Source organism: Pelodiscus sinensis, chromosome 21, assembly GCF_052426305.1.
Source record: "Pelodiscus sinensis isolate ZL-2025 chromosome 21, ASM5242630v1, whole genome shotgun sequence".
NCBI lineage: Eukaryota > Metazoa > Chordata > Testudines > Trionychidae > Pelodiscus > Pelodiscus sinensis.
In genome coordinates, this window is record NC_143072.1 from 27,534,170 (window position 1) to 27,552,388 (window position 18,219).

Consider the following 18,219-nt stretch of genomic DNA (forward strand, 5'->3'; position numbering starts at 1 on the left):
GGCCTCTGAGAGGTTGACTTTACAATTTTTAAACTGACACCTATAATCCTATGACAACCTCTGAAGACTTGGAGAGGAAGCAATTAGAGTGGAAGTGGTGCATGCTGACCCAGATCCTTGGAAAGCAGCATGAAATCAGACTTTTAACAACTCTTCTTCTGTGGATTTTACCTAAGATAATGTTTTTCTTCCACAAGCTTTATCCACCCTGCAGGATCACATGTAGGTTCATCTATTGTGGATAGGAGGAATACTTTGATTCTAGGAAGGTTTTGTTGTATTACAGTTTCCTTTATTAGATGCCTTTTATGGTATAACAAAGGCACATTAGATCCTTGTCAGCAAATTAATACAATTCCAGGGGTGCCCCTAGTGCTGCTACATTACAAGCTATTGGGAAGCTAAAGGTAGGAAGGAGGGTCTAGTGGCTAAGGCACTGGACAGGTAAGATAGTTAGAGTCTTTGTTCATTCCTTCTCGGAGAGTGTCGAATTTTAACATGAATGACAGTTCAGAGGATTCCCTTTCAAGTGCAGATTGAAAGGGAATCCTCTGAACTGTCATTCACGTTAAAATTCGACACTCTTTGTTCATGCCTTCTCGGAGACTCTAACTATCTTACCCGTTACCAAGATAGCTTCCCCAATTATCACCCCTAATACCATTAGCTCACAGACATCTAACTCTCCCCACCTCTAATATAATTAATTCAGACACTTACCTTCCTTCCTCTCCCCCCCACCCCCCCGCATCCCCCTCCTGTTCTGAAATGTGATTTGTCCTTTTCATATGTGTTCTTTTTTTTAATTGTATCCTTTGGTATATATGGTTGTGACTATTTTCTTCCACTATTTGATCTGAGGAAGTGGGTCTGGCCCACGAAAGCTCATCATCTAATAAACCATCTTGTTAGTCTTTAAAGTGCTACATTGTCCTGCATTTTGCTTCTGTAAAATTAAGTGAGGTTTGAGGAGGAGTTTGAAAGGGGTGGAGGCACACCATGGAAAAAAGTGTGAAAATGAGCCTAACAGAAGATATGGGGAGAGGCCAATAAATGAGGGCAAAAATATAGGGGAGAGCAGAAGTGTGTTGTCTGGAAGGCGAGGATGAGAAGCTTACCCGGTCCCCCTCCTCTCTATTCCCCCCCCAACTGTAGCATGATGGCATTGCTGCTTTTCAGTAACTAAGCACCAGGACTTTATGGAGGGGAATAGTGTGGTTTTGCACTGGACTGCAGGCTGCTCAAAAAGAACATGGCGCAAGTGAGACATGATCCACTGGACATGCTTTCCCAGAGTTAATATTTTGGTGGCAGTTGCCTATGCACAGTAGCTTAGTGCTCTGAGGCCATTTTATGCTAGTGTGGTCATGTGTCTATACTGTCTAGTGTCATTTCTGTGTTGCGCTGTACTGAGTCAAACAGCCTTACGATGCAGAGGAGAGTGCCTGGCCTTCCAAACAAGCCAGAGACCTTTCCTCCTTAAGGAAAGGAAAAATAGTGCTGCATTAAAGTAACAATCCACTGCAATTCCTCAGGGATGGGAGAGAGAAATGCAGTAAATGCTTCAGCTTTTGGGTTTCCTAGCTCTGGAATGTCAGAATCCTATATAGTATCAGAGTTAGATTTTTGTTTGTTCAAGACAGTGATGTCCTTCCCCCCCATCAAAGAATGGGTCTAGTGTATCAGTGCCACTTGCCACCTCCTGCGGTTTCTGGAGAAAGAAGTGATGGGACTTTCACCACCCTGCTCTCAGATGCTTCTGACCCTGATGGGAGGGATAGATCGTCATAACGCAGTCTCTGGTTCTCCCTCTTGGTACCACCCATCTGCTCCTAGGCTTACTTCAGTATTTGAGGGAAGCTTAGAGAAGATGCCCCTTTAGAAGGGGATTGGAGAAAGGGCTCCGGAGCTTTTAAAATTGACATCGGTTACCTTGGAAAACTGCACAAGGCGCATATGCTGTTCTATGCAACACAGTTGGGTTCCATTTCGGTGACTCCCAAGCTTCAAGTCTTGTCTTTCCAAGACCTAATTTCTAATCTTTCTAAGGAGCCCTTACCTTAGCTCTGCATGGTCTTAGTTCAGTTTCAGTGTGCCGCTAAGTTAGCGATGCACATATCAGGTGCTGTAGCTGCCTTAGCTGCACATTTCTTACGCTTAGCAAAAGGATTGTATGCACAGAGCAGTTTTCAGCAGGTTATAACTTGGACAAATCCAAAGCATTTTTCATCCGATCACTCAAAAGCATTTCTCAGTGAAGTCTGTCTTCATGCCAGGTTTCAACTTTCACTCCCTAACCATTTTCACTGTAGAGCTGGGCAGGAAAAATGTTGCAAGAATGAGCTGTTACAGTAGTTAAGTGGTGTTCCACTCTTCTCCAAAATAGTTGAACTGTTCAAAATTTCCAGAAGAAAATCCCTTTTGGGTAAAGACAGAAATGAGAAACTTTTGCCTCAAAGTGAGTGGCTGAAAATGGGATTAGAATCAAACGTTTATGCTGTTTTACCTATAATGATCATTGCTGTTCCTGTGGACTTCTGTTTGATGGATATATAACGAGTGGCATTTTTAGAGAGTTTCTACTATGCAAAGCAGATGTAGTGTAGTTCAGTTAATGGTCGTGGTTGTAGTGATGCAAAAGGCTACCCTTTGGTAGACAGTAGTCTCTGGGAGGCTTCACTCATCTGAAACTAGCTTTTTGCTTAAATGAATTTGCTACTACATTGCATGTGCAGGTCTTGTAGCATATGCTTCACCAACAGACACGTTTGCTTATTTTAAGTCAAGAAATATGATATATTAAACAGTTTGATTTTCTTTCAAAGCTGTAGAAAAGATAATGGCAGCATATAATTTAATTCTAATTATGCAAATATCTGGCTTCTTCTAAAATATATGCAGTTACTGTCTTGGCCACTGGATGGCATCAAAGCTATGGGCATGTAAAGCAGAATTTGTCCACCTTTGAGATTATAAAATACTAGCACATTGACCCAGAGTTGCTTGGGCCCTTAAGGAGGGACTCAGGGTCGGGGGCTGTGTGTGTGTGTGAGGTGCGGGAGTCAGGGTTGGGGGGGTGAGGAGGAGCTATGGGGAGGGGCTGCGAGTGTGCAGGAGTCAGGGCAGGGGGATGGGAGGTGTGTGTGGGGGGGGGAGAGCAGGAGTCAGGCCAGAAAATTGGGAAGTGTGGAGGAGGCTCAGGGGAAAGAGGTAGGGTAGCAAGGTCTGTGCCACCCAGCCAGCGGTAGCTCCCCTTGGTAGCTGCTTCCTGAGCCTGGTACACTTGCTGCTCCCCCATGGTCATTCTGGAGTATAACTGTCCCTGCTATCAGACCCCTCCTTTTCTGTTTGATGAGAAACAGTCGGATTCCAGGCATGTCCCATTTTTCTGGCACAACCAAACCCCCGTACCTTGCTATCATTTATGGTAGGAGGAAGCTGCATATCAAATTTGGTGATCTTAGCTCTTATTGTTTAGGAGGAGTTCTGGAACAGACTCAGATGGACAGACAGACACACAAACTCTCTCAAATATATATAGACTCTGCTCATTAGAACAGTATGGATTTATCCTGAAATATTATTTTAGTGTAATATAGATCATAGAACCATAGCACACTAGAACTGGAAGGGAGCTTGAGAGATCATCAGGTCCAGTCTCCTGCCTTCACGGCAGGGCCATGCACCCTCGATCATCCCTGATAGATGTCTGTCTAACTTGCCCTTAAATATATCCAGTGATGGGGATTCCACAACCTCTCTGGGCAATTTATTCCAGTGTTTAACCACCCTGACAGCTAGGAACTTTTTCTGATGTCCAGCCTTAAACCTCCCTTGCTGCAGTTTAAGCCCATTGCTTCTTGTTCTATCCTCAGAGGCCAAGGAGAACAGTTCCTTGCCCCCCCCCCCCCAATCTCCCTGTGCCCCCCTTTTAGATCCCTGAAAACAGCTATCCTGTCCTCTTTGTCTTCTCTTTTCCAAACTAAACAAGCCCAATTCCTTCAGCCTTCCCTCATAACTTGTTTTCTAGACCTTTAATCATTTTTTGTTACAAATGTGATACAGTAATTGTTTCCTGTGAAAGTTACAGATAAAATACTTCTTGCATTAAGTATGTAAAATTAAATACAAGATTTTGGATAAGTCTGGCTAGTTTGCATCCAAAACTGGAAGAACCACTGTATTTTCAGGTTTGACTCTGAAGGGCAGCTTTTGGAAGGTACCTCAATTTCTGATCTGAGAGGTGGACCAACAGCTGGAGGAAATACCAACTGGAAAACTTTGTATGAGGCTAAATCTGAAAATTTGGGACAAGGAGATAAGGTAAAATCGGGCTATTAAATGCAAACAGGGTATACTACCTAGAAAATAAGTTGCATTTTACTCAGCTGTGGTGTTTGAAATTGCCAGTTGCTGAGGGTTACCCATGGAGCCTATTAGAACGTTAGTTTTAACTGAGTTTGGAAAAGGTTAATCAGATCCTGAAGTTTATGACCTCACTTTTATCCTACTGTAATAGAAACTAGAATCCCCAAGAGAGTTCCTGGCCCCGTTTAAAAAACAAAAACAAAACCAAGAAATTGTGACCAAATGAGCTTTCAGTCTAAACAGAACAGGTTCTGATCAAGTGGGCCATCTACTGTCACCCATTCCCAGCTTCTGGGAAACAAAGGCGAGGGACGTCATTCCTGCCCCTCCTGACTAATAGCCATTGATAGACTTACTCTCCATGAATGTATTAGTTCTTTTTGGGGTTGGAAGCCACATCTAGCCCCAGTTCAGTGCTTTGTTCATGAGGTCACACTGCCTTTTAGTTTTGAAATGTAAATGCTAAAGCATTTTGGTATATACCTACCAGCATGTAAGGGTTAGAAAAACCTTTTCATATAGACAGGTCATTCCATAATTGTCCATTGTGGAGTTTCTTGTGTTAGCCACTGTCAGACTGGACTTTATGAACCAGATGCATGGCAGTTCATGTGTTGTTTTGTTCTTCAGGCTGTGGTTTTGCTGAATGAGTTTGCAGTACACACTATTGTATAGAGCACGGGCGGGGAACCTTTTTTGGGTTGGGGGCCACTGATCCACAGAAAAATCGGGGGCCACATACAAGTGAAAAGCCCCCCCAAAAAACCCCAAACCTGCACTGACAACCCTTGACTGAGAAGGAGAAACGCACACCCTACATTCCCCCTCGCACACCAAAGTCTAGGGGGCCCAGCCCTGCAGTGGGACAGCAGGGAAGCTGGAGCACATCTCATGCTCTGCACTGCTGGGGGGGGCCTGACTCTGAGACCCGGGGGCAGGCTGGGAGCCATATCTGGCCTCAGGCCTATGATCCTCCACCCCGGTATAGACCCTCCCCCTCTGTTTCACTTTCAAAAGAAGAATGGGGGAAAGTGTGACATTTTGTTGTTGCGAATGAACAGAACATGAATCTCCAGTCTGGACTTGAGACAATGGGAAAGCAAACGTGCTCATTCTAATAACTAGTGATTGTGAACATGGTTCAGTGAAGAGTTAGGGGCTTCATTTAACGTGATGAAGCCCAAGAGCAGTTACAGCAGCAGATTTGAGTTGCAAGTCCCAGTGACCCATAAAAATGAGGGTCTGTTCGTCATAAGAATCCAGCGATGGCCGTGTTTTCCAATTAGTGAGAACTCAGATTCAGAAAGCAATCCCAGTGTTTGTGACTAACATTGTGCTCTCATTCTCACAGGCAGATTATTTCAGCTGTGTGGCCACAGTGGTATTCCTGCGCAAAGAGAACTGCATATATCAGGCATGTCCCTCTCAGGATTGCAATAAGAAAGTGATAGACCAACAAAATGGGTTGTATCGCTGTGAAAAATGTGATCGCGAGTTCCCCAACTTCAAGTATCGAATGATCCTCTCGGTAAGCAAAAGGATTAGGTGAAATAGTGTTTGTTGCTCATTGACCATGTGCCTAGTATGTATGTAATTATACTCCTTGGTCGGAGAGCAGTGTGGTCCAATACATGGGTCCTGTGGGTAAATGAGCAGTAAGCAGCTTATGTGCTGTTCCCAAGTAGGTTAGGTTTCATTGATCTGATTAGTAGTTTGTTTTCGTGTGCTTTAATTAAAAGCTTTTCTTTCCTCTGAAAAGTTTCAAGCTAACTCAGTTGATTCTGGTTTGCAAGTATGGCATGCAGTGCCAAGCATAGATGGCCCGCATCTCTTCTGTTATGAGGATAAACTAATGTAAAATGGCATTTCTTGGGAGCAGTAATTGCACTTTTACAGCTGATTCCTATATTTAGTTCATTCTTTTGTAGGCAGTGTTCTGCGTCTCATGCATTAATGGAACCTGCTTCAGAATAGTGTGTCTGAGAGTTGTTATTGTGACACCTGCTTGCACCGCTCACATTGAGATTCTTTTCAGCCTTTACGTTTATAAAATGCTTGAAAAATAGCGGGTTGTACCTGCCTTTAGAAGTACTGTGCTGGGGGGGTCTAGTTGGGAGGGGATCTATTGCTGCAATTTCACTCTGGGTAACAAAGCCTAAATGAAGCAGTGCTTCCAAATAGAAATTCTCATCTTATTAGAAAATCTAAAAATGTACAAAGTACCCTATGGATTAGTATTTCTTCTGTGGCGTGTAGGGGGCATGTGGGAGGTGTGCTCTTGAATTTCACACCACTTGAATCTCCTGTTTTTCACTGAAGCCAGAGAATTCACTTAAGGATTTTGCTTGGTCTTTAACCTGTACCACATTGTTTCTTGGTATTGTGGGAGTCGCAAGGTAGTGTGCTTTTGCATGCTGTTTTGCTGAAATACCTGGATATAATTTGGTTTGAAATGGAGATATTAAAATTAAATTAGGACACAAATTGGTTTCTTAGCCTGCAATCTCTCCCCCCCACAACCAGTTTAAGGTAAAGCTCCAGCTGTGTCCATTCCTACAAGAGTGTTGGCATCTGAGTTAGTGCGGACTCTTACTGTTCCGTTGAAAGCACTATGCATCTGACGCTTAAAACATAGTCTTTAAGTTAGTCATAGCCTGTGCATCAAGCCCCAGTTTCCAAAGGAGAGATGTACATCAGGCTTCCGCACAGGAACCCCGCCTACCTCGTATAGTGTGGCCGTTCTGTCTGCATGCAGCTGCTTCTCCTGTTCACTGGTATGCAAAAGGTATAGTGCTGCTTGCAGCTAACTGCATTCCTTGCTGGGTTGCGCTGAGCCTAATGGTCTGTGGTCTGCTCTCACTTGCACTAGTACTTGAGGATGATGGCAGCATATGGCTGCTTTTCCCTAGGCTGAAACTAACAGCTTGTTGGCCCCTCCCTTTGACTCAGTTTGCAGTTTAACACCAGCTGAGGCTGAAGCCTGTTAAGACAGTCTCTGCAGCCAGGGAAAGGGTTAAAAAGCAACAAGGAGTCCTGTGGCGCCTTACAGGCTAACACATTCATTTGGGCAAAAGCTTTTGTGCAGTGGAGCCCACTTCATCAGATGCATCTGACAAAGTGGGCTCCAGCCCACGAAAGCTCATGCCCAAATAAATGTGTTAGTCTCTAAGTTGCCACAGGACTGGTTTTTGCTGAAACAGACTAACATGGCTCCCCCTCTGAAATATGAAAACAAATGTTGCCCTTTGTTCCCCAGTGAGTACAAATGGTTACAAAAGGAATGGAACTTGGGGCTGCAAGTCACACCTGAAGTGTAATCCTGTCCCCAGCCATAAAATAGAACTTGATTCTTGAGTGGGAGGCAATTTGGTTAAATGGCTGTGGACTCTTTTTAGGTGAACATTGCGGACTGTCAGGAGAATCAGTGGGTGACTTGTTTTCAGGAGTCAGCTGAGGTAATTCTTGGCCAGAATGCTGCTTTCCTTGGAGAACTGAAAGAAAAGGTGAGTCAACTAACTTGTTCCTTTTAAAAAAAAGAGCGAGAGAAAACAGGAATTGTTTCCATGTATTTTGTCACAGGGTTTTGGACACTACCAATAGTAGCTATAGCACAGTGGCGCTACTCTCAGAAAGGTCTCTTGTCCCTTCTCATCCTGTCGCTTGTAGACCTCAGTGTTGTGGGCTCGGGTTTATGGTTCTCCATTGGCCGTATCTGACCAGAAGATTCTTAGGTTCTTGTCCCCAATCCAAGTTACAGAAAGAGAGAGAACCCAGAGAGTTCTATTCCAGAAGGGGAATTCTGGGGAACGTGGCAAGGGCACTTAGAGGACAAAACCAATTTGTTAAAACCTTTATTAAAACAAGTAGAAGAGTAACGAACATTAACAGGCATAAAGTTGCTAAAACATAATATATTTCAAGGACTCTGGTAATGTTACAGAATTAAAGAATGACTTAACCCAGCACATTCTCAACCCTTCCTGGTGACCTGATGTTAGGAAACATAGGATCAGCCTCGTCTTTGGCATGCCAATGAAATTGGAAGTCCTGGTAGGTAGAATATAAAGCAGCTAAGCTGTACTATAAACCAAACTAATAGAATGAGTTGCATAGAGAGAGAGAGAGCTTGAAGAACTTAAAGAGCCTAAGAAAGTTTAAGGTAAAGAAGTTTTAAGACAAAGAAGCCCCACTAAAGCAAATGTTATGGATATTTATAGGGTCTTGATGTTGCTGATGTCCAACCCAACCTACTATGGCCATCATCTGTTTCTGCACCCTTAGAATTTCTGGGCACACCTTACACTATAGGTTAATTGATTGACACTTACTACTACATGTTCATCAGCATGATCCATTCCTAAAAACATTGCCTCTGGTCCCTCCCTGAACATCTTCGCTTTGTTGTCTCTTTTGTGATCACTGACTGATTCTTGTGTCAGGCAAACTAACTCAAAGTAGATACAGTTCCAATATGGTTTCCCTAATTAGTTCCCAAATGAAGGGACATCTGTGCTGAGCAAGAATTATATCTGGGCCAGAGGTTGTTTATGCAGCTCCCTCTAATATGCTTTAGCTGTTTGTACAGGATTCAGGCCTGTAGGTTTCTTGCATTACAGCTTAATACAATGAATACCTGTAACATAACATCTATAGCTAGTCTAAATAGAATGAATACAATAATGACTATAATACTAAGTTAGTATAAATCAATCCAGAAACATGTTATCTGGTATGGCAGGCAAACCACTTACTCTTATGGTCCACAAGTTAGACTTCTATGACAATTCACTAACTCTAAAGGGCTCTTGAAGGACGTTCAGTATATCTGGATCCTGCAGCTTGTTCTGTATGGCCAAAACTCCACTGAACACCACTGAAATTAGCAGGGATTTGTGGGTGCCTGGTGTCCGGCTGATGTGGTCTCATTGTAAGATTGGAACTTTTTTTATTGGAATGAGTGTGCAAGGAGCACCTGAGAGACTCCTACTACAGTTAGCAGGAATTTGGTTTTACCCATGGCTTCCTACTTTCTTGTTCATGCTAGCGTAATCTCCTATCAACTCAATTCTGAAACTAATTTTACTGGTGTTGCTTCGTGAAATTCAATTTTGTGGGCCTGACAAAAAATTATGGCTTTTTAAATAGTGTGTGCAGAGATGTTTTAGACATCTGTCTCATCTGATTTGAATAGTTTAATAACCATTTACACTTTAATAAAAATGACACTTTTCTTATCTCTATGTATACATACCTGTCCTCTACCACAATTTCCCTTCCTTCCAAAAAAACCCCCTTCGGATTTTTTCTATCTTTTTCTCTTGAAAATGATCTTTTGGTGTCAAAACTGATATCAGATGTGAAACATCATTCAGAAATACTTGGCTTATTAAAATTGTATTAAGGGCTGTGTGATTTAGTGGAATGTCTGTACAGATTTTAAAAAGTAAAGCTTTATAAGGGGGGAAAAAAAAACCCACTGCTCCCACAGTTTGTGAGATCGTGTACTGTACTTGAGAAATAGTATGTGGCCATGTAAGCAAAGGCTATATTAAATAGACACATGACAGATCATTACCATAGCTTGTGTCACCTTAATTTTTCCCTCACTTAACAGCTTTTCCATGCAACTTAGACAGTCGTATAGATATTAAAAATAAAATTAGAACAACCCCCCCTTTTTGTTGTATGGTACCTTTTCACATGAATAAAGTGTCAGGATGTTGGGATACATGCAGCTTCACTAGATAATTACAGAAGCTGAATAAGTCTGATGAAACTGTTGGCAGTGAAATGGCTAACCATCTTGGCATGTCTGTGCCTCTGGGCATCAGAATTAACTCCAGTTAAGTGCTGTGAGGGTGTGGGGGATTCACAGCTGTTGGTGATCTCAGTGTAATTCTCTGCAAACTTAAGACAATTGTGCATTATTTCACATGGCCAATCAAGACTCTTTAACACGGACTAGAAGCTTCATCTTGTTTAAATTTTAATTTAAACTACAGCTGAGTAAACTAAACACATCATTGGAAGAGCAGGCCTTTGGCCTAGATGTTACTATGCTGCATGCTTTCATTGATCCAGTAGTCTGCACTGTAGGGTGCAGTTGGACGCTTGGCAAGCTGTCCTCCCATGTCTGTCTTTGCACCCTCACAGAACGAACAGGCATTTGAGGAACTGTTCCAAAATGCCACCTTCAGGTCGTACGAATTCAGGATCAGAGTCAAGCTGGAGACTTACAATGTGAGTACCCCCCGCCAGGGGAAGGGGACATGCAGCTTTGCTGTATTTAGACTGGATTGACAGGAAGTTGTTTCCTCCTTTTAGGCTTTGGGGGGCGGGGGGGTGAGGGGAAGAGCAGCTTCCAAAAGTGACAGTGGCCACTCTCACTAAATAAGCGTGGAATGAGAGAAGGATCAGCATCATTCTGTGATGCTGCTTCTCTTACTCAGCAAAATCTAGCTTTACACTTGGTTTTCACAGGAAGTACTAGCTCTGGAAGTAAATTTGACACCAAGAATAATGAAGCTGCTTGGGGCAAGGGCAGATTAGAACTCGTGTCTGGTGCATGGAGACCCAGCTCTCCCTCTCTTACATACCACTTTTCTCTTTCAAAGGATGAGTCGCGTATTAAGGCTACAGTGATGGATGTGAAGCCTGTGAACTACAAAGAATACAGCAAAAGGCTGATCATGAGCATCAGGAAAAACGCAGTACAGCTAGGATGAGAAGGATGGTGCCGATTGAGCTGAAGCTAGAACTTCCATACCGAATAACTAAAGAGCCGAAGTTAAACTGAGTTCTTCCCAGCCCCCAGTGAGAGTTTGCCATTAGTTACACAGTGCTTGGTAGCCCTTAGAGTGGGAAAGGGATTTCATGGAATTCTGTGAGCAGATATCCCGGTGGTAAATAAGGCTGTCGTGGTCAAACTATGGCAGAGCTGAAGAGGAGTCTCTAGACAAACTGATACTAGCTTCTCCTGCAGGCCTGCAACCTGCGTGAAGATTTCATCCTTCAGACATTTTGTTTGCCTTTGCTAAAGTAACTGCGCTCTTTGGTGGTTAAAAGCGAAATTAGAGAGCGCTTTTTTAAAACGTGATGATATATGGCACCCTTGGCACTTCTGACCTGTTCTGAAGAGGGTGAGAGGGAGAGATTGTCATGCAGCTTTCTGATGTGGACTAAAGAGAAAGGGCCTCTTAGCTCGAGTCAGTCCTCTGTCTGCAGAATTCAAAGGCTTTCTCTTTCACAGGTGCCAGGCTTGGAATGCAATGCTTGGAATGGCAATATGGTAGAATTATTAATCAAAGGCATATCTCTCATATCTGAAGAATATCCTTCCTTCAGGGTTTATCACACTGAGTCAGATGGGTCTGATATTAATCAAAATTGTCTCTTCTGGGAGAGGCTGATAAGCATTGACTCTGACCCCCAGGGAAATCTAGACAACTACAAAGCATTGCTTTAAGTTTTCACTTCAATTAATATTGTGGTTTTGGCTGATGATTGCACATACTTCCTGCCTTATACATGTTTCCTATGTTGGTGTTTAATTTCTTTAGTTTTGTTTGTAACAGTGTTTAATCAGAAGTTTTTGTATGAGGGGCGGGGACTTGGTTAAAGCAGTGTTTTCAATAAACAAAAACAATAAACAAAGCTTTGTTTTGTTCCTGTGTTGTGAATTCTTTCTTTGAACACTGATGATTTCTTGTTACTGGAAAACAACTAATTAGCTTTCATAAGAAGTGTTCACTGGGGGGGAGGGGAGATGTTACCTTTTTCAGACTCTAAGATTAGACTGAAGAATGGAGTTTTCTCTGCCTGATGTTGGCAGCATGGATATGCAATGATTTTTTTTTACCGTTTCTGTGCCTGCGAATGCTGATGATCTGGCACTTTGGGAATTTTTATTGACGTTTACACAGCAGTCTAATGCTAACCAGGCTTTGAGATTTGTACAGACAGTGAGCTAGTACAGAAAACAGTAATTATGCTACTGGGCTTTTCAGTCAGCAGAGCATGCTAGCTGTGTGTGCTCCTAATCACATTAATTATGTGTTCCCTGGCTGGAACTCGCAGCTTGGCATTTGCTGCGCAGCTCCAAACATCCAGGCAGTCCTGTGGTCAGTTTGTGGTAGCAAAACTGAATTTTGTTAGAGAACTGTAGCTTGTGTACGGGATTAGTGCACTCTGTTTCTTCAGATGTCCTGTTTGTGTCCTTTAGTTTGTGTGTCCTTTTCTGTTTAGGCGCTCTAAATGCTGTTGCTGATAATGGACATGAATGGCATTTTCCCAGGCCCATTAACTGCATGGACAACCCTTTTTGGACTCTAAAGGTAGTGAGTTAGATTGCACTTGGTCCTTTTGCTGATGCCTCAGAATTTTTATGGAAGTACTTGTTCCCTCTGACCTTGCTTGTAAAGCAGTGACTAGAAAATTACGGTCTTCAACACTGTTCTGGATTGACAAATTGAGTGGTAGGAGTGATAATCCGTCTTTCCACTCTGCTAACCAGTCGTTTAGTTCTGCTCTTCTCTTATACTTTGCCTCCCTTCCAATTTGGGGGGACTGAAAACAAGGCGGTGGTGAAATGTTCCTGTGTGGTGAGCCCTGTGGCTTATTTCTCTGACTCTCAAGTTGGAGGAAGAGGAAACAAATGGCATTTTCACTGCACTTGGGTGGACACCTTTTTACCGGGACGCTCCTGTGAGAAAGCAGTTGCCAAATCTGTACTTTAGATTTCTCTTTGGAGATACATTAAAAATAGGTTCCAGTGTTTGCTTCCAAGAGCTTGTTACCAGAAGAGCTGCTGAATAGGTTTTGGCTCTTGGACTTTATATTTGGAAATACAACAGCAATAAAGACCAATTATTTTATTCTGAATATTTTTCACTTGTATGTCAGTGTTTGTCATATCCACTTTGATAGCACTGTTGAACAATTGACCAGAAAAATTAATATTCTGGCCTTTATTTTAAATAATCCTAGAACTCCCTTTGTGTCTTACTGTGCAAGGGACCAGACAAAGAGTAATCCTCTAATTTCTATTTTCCTTGTTCTGTGCTTTGTTAGTCTCTGGTGAGTTGCATTAACTTTTTGAACTGCCTGGTCAAAAATTCCCCTGTCCCCTTTTTGAAAGGACTTTTTCTGAAAGATAAAAATATTGATTGAGGTATTTAATACACTAATGAAAACCACAATTATTGATTATATAATTAATATACCATCTAAAAGTGAAATTTGGCACTGCTTATGGAAAAGCTATATTGACCTGTTCTCCCTTGGCAAAGAGCCTTTCAGGTTTTATTTATAGAAAATGATACAGGTTCCTTTTCAGGTAATGAGTCAGTCTTACATGTCACTTGCCACAAACTAGAAAGCTACTGTTTCCTTTGTTGGCTATCTAAGATTTTCATTTATCGTTGAGTGTACAGCTCGTCCACCCATTCTGCCAGTTCTTAACGCTAAGCCAGTGGTTTTCAAACTTTCTTTACTCATGACCCAGTTGAAGAAAATTGTTGATATCCACAACCCATGATAATTTGACTGGAGTTCGGGCTAGGGTTAACCGTCATGGTTACACACCGGCTCCCAGTATGTGCGGGGAGCCGCCTGCCCCCACCCAGTGCTGAGAGGATAGGGGGGCAGGTAGGAGCTGGTGCTCACGGGCATCTGGCTTTAAAGCCAGCTCACTGCATGCACTGGCTCCCAAGAAGCTGCCTGCCCTCCCCGTGTGTAACCGCTGACACTTTCAGCAGTTACACGTTTACTTGGTTAAAAGTATTTTACCATCCCTAGTTTATAGGAAATGTAAAACTTGGAGAGCTCTGACTTGATAAGTTTGGGGTGAGGGAGAGAGAAATGGGCCTGTGTACTAGCAGAACAGCCTAGGACCGTGGGGTTCAAATGATGGGTCGCGACCCAGTACTGAGTGGTGAAATGTCAGGCACTGGATCTCATTGCTGCAGGGGGATCTGGTGAACAGTGGGGGTGCTAAGGCAGCTCCCCGCCTGTCCTGGCACCACAGACTGTGTTGTGCTCCAGAAGCAGCTGGCAACAGGCCCGGCTCCTACATGGGAGTGAGGGAGAGCACCCAGGGCTCTGCACACTGCCCCTGCCCTGAGCACTAGCTCTGCACTCCTGTTGGCTGGGAACATGCTGCTGGCTGCTTCTAGGGCACAGCATGGCCTGTGGGGCCAGGAGAGGCAGGAAGCTGCCTTAGCCCCACCCTGCTGCACCGCTGACCGGGAGCCGCTCAAGGTAAGCTCCTTCTGCCCCAGCCCTGATCCCACACAAAGCCTGGGTCCCCTCTAACACCCCCAAAGCTCCATCCTCAGCTCCACCAGGGAGCCCCCTCACTGGTCAAATTATGCTGGGTTGTGGGCATCAACAATTTTCTTTCCCATCCCTACTCTAAACAGCTGTAACCTGAAAGATCTCGAATTAGCACAGCCTTGCATCAGTGTAATCAGTTCTGCTCTTTTTAATGCAGCTGGGCGTGCAAAAGCCCCACTTCAGTAATAAACATTCTTGTTTGGGCCCAGCGAGAGCCGGGTGCTCAGTGATGTGCAGTTTTGCTACAGGAGAGGAGGCTCAGAGTCTTGCCACTGGAGAACAGGACCGTCTTGCTTTGGGGGTGTGGCGTGGGGGGGGGGGGCTGTCTGCTCTGTGAGCTGGGGTCCCCTGCGCTGGGATGGGAGATTCTCACTGACTCCCACATGTGGATTAACCCAGCCTTCCATGGAGGGAGATGAAGGAGGGCGGAGACCAGCACCTGGCTGGGGGGCAGGGCTGGAAGAGAGTTTGAGTTTCTGTCTGGAATCATGGAGGAAGCAGCCTAAGTAGGGGGCTGGGATTGCAGGGCCCAGTCTCCCCCATCTCGGGGTGGGGCCTGTGGCCTCCTGACCCCAGTTCCTATAACCAGATGACATCTGTGCTGTGCTGTATCCTGGAGAAGCAGTAAACTCCCTCTGTTCTACTGGCTGGTGGAGTCTGTCTGTGCCACTATGGGGGTGCAGGAGTTGGGAAACCCTAACGCGCCATCACAGGGAGGCACACCTGTCTTGTCTCTGAGCCGATGAAACACGGGGGGGCTGGGAGTGTGTTTGACTGGGTGGGCATGTTAAACTGGACCCTTTCTAATCCTCTGAGCCACATGCAGCCTTGCTTCTCTTGGCGACCACATTGCCCTCCAAGTTCAGGTTTACAGCTCCTCGGCGCTACATCAGAAAGCCCGGGTGCAGCTTGGCAGGAAACAAGCTACAGTTCCAAAGTTGTTTTAATTTCCTTGTCATGTGAAATGGTTAAATTTCCTGAGACCCAGGTGAAGTTATTTACATCCCGTTCAGAAGCGGATAACCAAGGGTGTTTTTAGATTTCAAGTCATTTTTTAAAAATTCTTTCACTCCCAAGTGTATCAGCTTTCCGGTAATTGGAGCTTGTGCTGTCATTAAAAATGACAGCTTTCTCCGATAACATTCCTTAGTGCCTGTGAAATGCAGCTAACATAACCTATCTTTAACTTGTATTCGCTAGAATTTCCTTCCAGTGGTCGTTTGTTCCAGAGTCCTGAAGTGAATAGCTGGATACTTTTTGCTGTGTGAACCTAGGACCCTTTAACCTAGTTGAACTGGACCCTCATGTCGTCTTCTCATAGCTTCCCCTGGAGAGGTTAATTTGTGTGTTCAGCCAGTTCTGGAGCAGTGCCCATCCTTTTAGGAGACAGAATGCCCTGCTCTGCTGCCTGTTGCAAGGCAGCCCAGCTCTTGTATGTTTCCTACTAAAGGCTTTTGAAAAGACTTACTCCCACATTACTCCAGCCAGACAGAACCCCTTTTCTCTGTATGGCTGGTTGAAAAATGTTTGCCCAAGGAATCATTAAGGTGCTGTCTTCATAACTGAGACGTTGTATGGCAATCTGCTGCTCTCCTGTGCCTGGGAGTGTTCCACACAGAGCCCTCTAATTAAATAGCGAATGGTTTGCCATGCGAAACTGCCACTTCTGGATCTGCCAAACTCATTTCAGAAGATGCAAGCACTATCTTGAGAGCTAGTCTTAAATGTTTCTTGACTCAGAGAGGGTTCTAACCTCGTATTTTGTTCCACCAGCTGTTTGGTTTTCCGTCTTTCCATATGGGGTGTATTTCCATGCACACACAATACTATACAAATACTCATTAGACTAGAGTAACTCTTACGGGTGTAACTTCTGCAGTGTTGGTCAGGGCTGCTTTGAAGTGTTACTATTTACAGTAGGAACACGTGCAGCTCTCGGCACAGAGCCTTGTCAATCACATGGCTGTCACATTGCTAGGGTGCTGAAGAGCACCACTGCCATTCCCATTTGCTCGAGAATGAAGGGGTTTAGGCATTTTACTGGGCTAATATCTATTTTGCAGACAGACGTGCGTGCTGCAGCCACCTTCTGCACATCCCTATAATAGAAACCATTAGCTCCTGGGTGCTATTGAAGAGCTACAGTGAATAGGAAGAATGTAGGGTACTCTTAATGCATGAGGCATGATCCAGATAGGACACAAATAGCATAGCAGATTACCAGGTAAAATTGGCTTTTACCTCTTCCTCATCCTTCTTGCAGTCTCCTGCCAAACTTCAGCTTTTAAGTCGGTACTCGGCAAAATTCTCTTCTTGTAAAGAGGCCTCTTGTTACCAGTTAAAACAACGACTGCTTGGCAGAAAATCTGAGTAGTTCATATTATTTATTACCTTCATTACCTACTGCCATGAGTGTGTGTCTGATATTAGTGGCTTCTGTTTGCCCAGCTAAGCATGGCAAAGATATTTTGTCTGTCTTTCAGTGGTTCTGCTTGCCTTCACCCAACTGGTTGTAGAGATCCCGTAGGGGATAACATTGGAATGACCACACTCTGTTTCTTAAAGGCTCTTAATTCTCCTCATTTGACAGTGGGGGATGATGAATGGTTTCCCAACTACTATAGCTATCAAACTTCAGCTGGGCTGTGGAAATCATTCCTAGCTTGGTACTGGATCTCTGAATGCCACAAGCCTGATGCCACCATCTTCAAACAATGAAGTAGCAAGGCAGCTCCTGACAGTTTGGAGCATATTTATAACTCGAATGCTAATTCCTCCTGTTGACTCATCATAGCTTCTGAATTTTGAATCTTTACATTCCAGATTTCATGTCTGAAGTTAATCTGTCCTGAATGGGAAATAGACTTTGTAAGTTGGAGAAGTAACATCAGTCTTTCTGTACTTTAGCCAGTTTAAGCATAGGCATATTGGTTCTATGTTCCACCAGAATGCCAATGAGTAGCATTCGTTCTGTAAACTCTGGCCAAAGGCAGATAGTGTCTAATTTATTTGTATGGGTAGCATTGAGAGTTTGTCTCCTTTATACCCCTGTCCCGAAAGAATAACTGGCAGTGGTTTTGAACCCATTAAAAAAAATTGTGAACTTGGAGAAAATAGACTGCAAAATAATCAGGAATTTCAATTTTCTTCTTTCATGACGAGTGAAAATTTGCAGGGAGAAGAGCTAGATGGGATCTCTTTGGATTAAAAGTCAAGAGGTAATAGTGGTGCCATATAGCAATCTAGATTTTAAATCTCAGAAATGAGGAGTAAAAGCAGTGAGGAAAGCAATACTTCTGAGTAATCAGAACTGTGCCAGCACATTTGTGGCTCTGTAAAGAGCTGGGTTAATGTACAAGAAGGTTCTGCTTCTGAAAGCAAGGGGAAAGATTTCTGCCCTAGCCAACAGCAGGAGGCAGCGCCTACTTGAATGAAGCTGGACGTTAGATTTACTGGAGCAGTGTATAGAAACACTAGAGTGTAGCAGCACAGCACAATCAATAGCCAGGATCCAGAGAG

General features: G+C 43.8%; 1 protein-coding gene across 1 annotated transcript in view; it reads left to right on the plus strand.

Annotated features, from left to right (window-relative positions):
* Nucleotides 1-12,034, plus strand: part of RPA1 (replication protein A1) — a 32,829-nt gene extending 20,795 nt beyond the window's left edge. Inside the window, exons 13-17 of the mRNA XM_075904474.2 lie at nt 4,191-4,323; nt 5,720-5,896; nt 7,764-7,871; nt 10,522-10,608; nt 10,983-12,034. Of these exons, the coding sequence (XP_075760589.1) occupies nt 4,191-4,323; nt 5,720-5,896; nt 7,764-7,871; nt 10,522-10,608; nt 10,983-11,093 (616 nt within the window). The 3' untranslated portion in view covers nt 11,094-12,034. The remainder of the gene's footprint in view (nt 1-4,190; nt 4,324-5,719; nt 5,897-7,763; nt 7,872-10,521; nt 10,609-10,982) is intronic.
* Nucleotides 12,035-18,219: the final 6,185 nt, after the last annotated feature.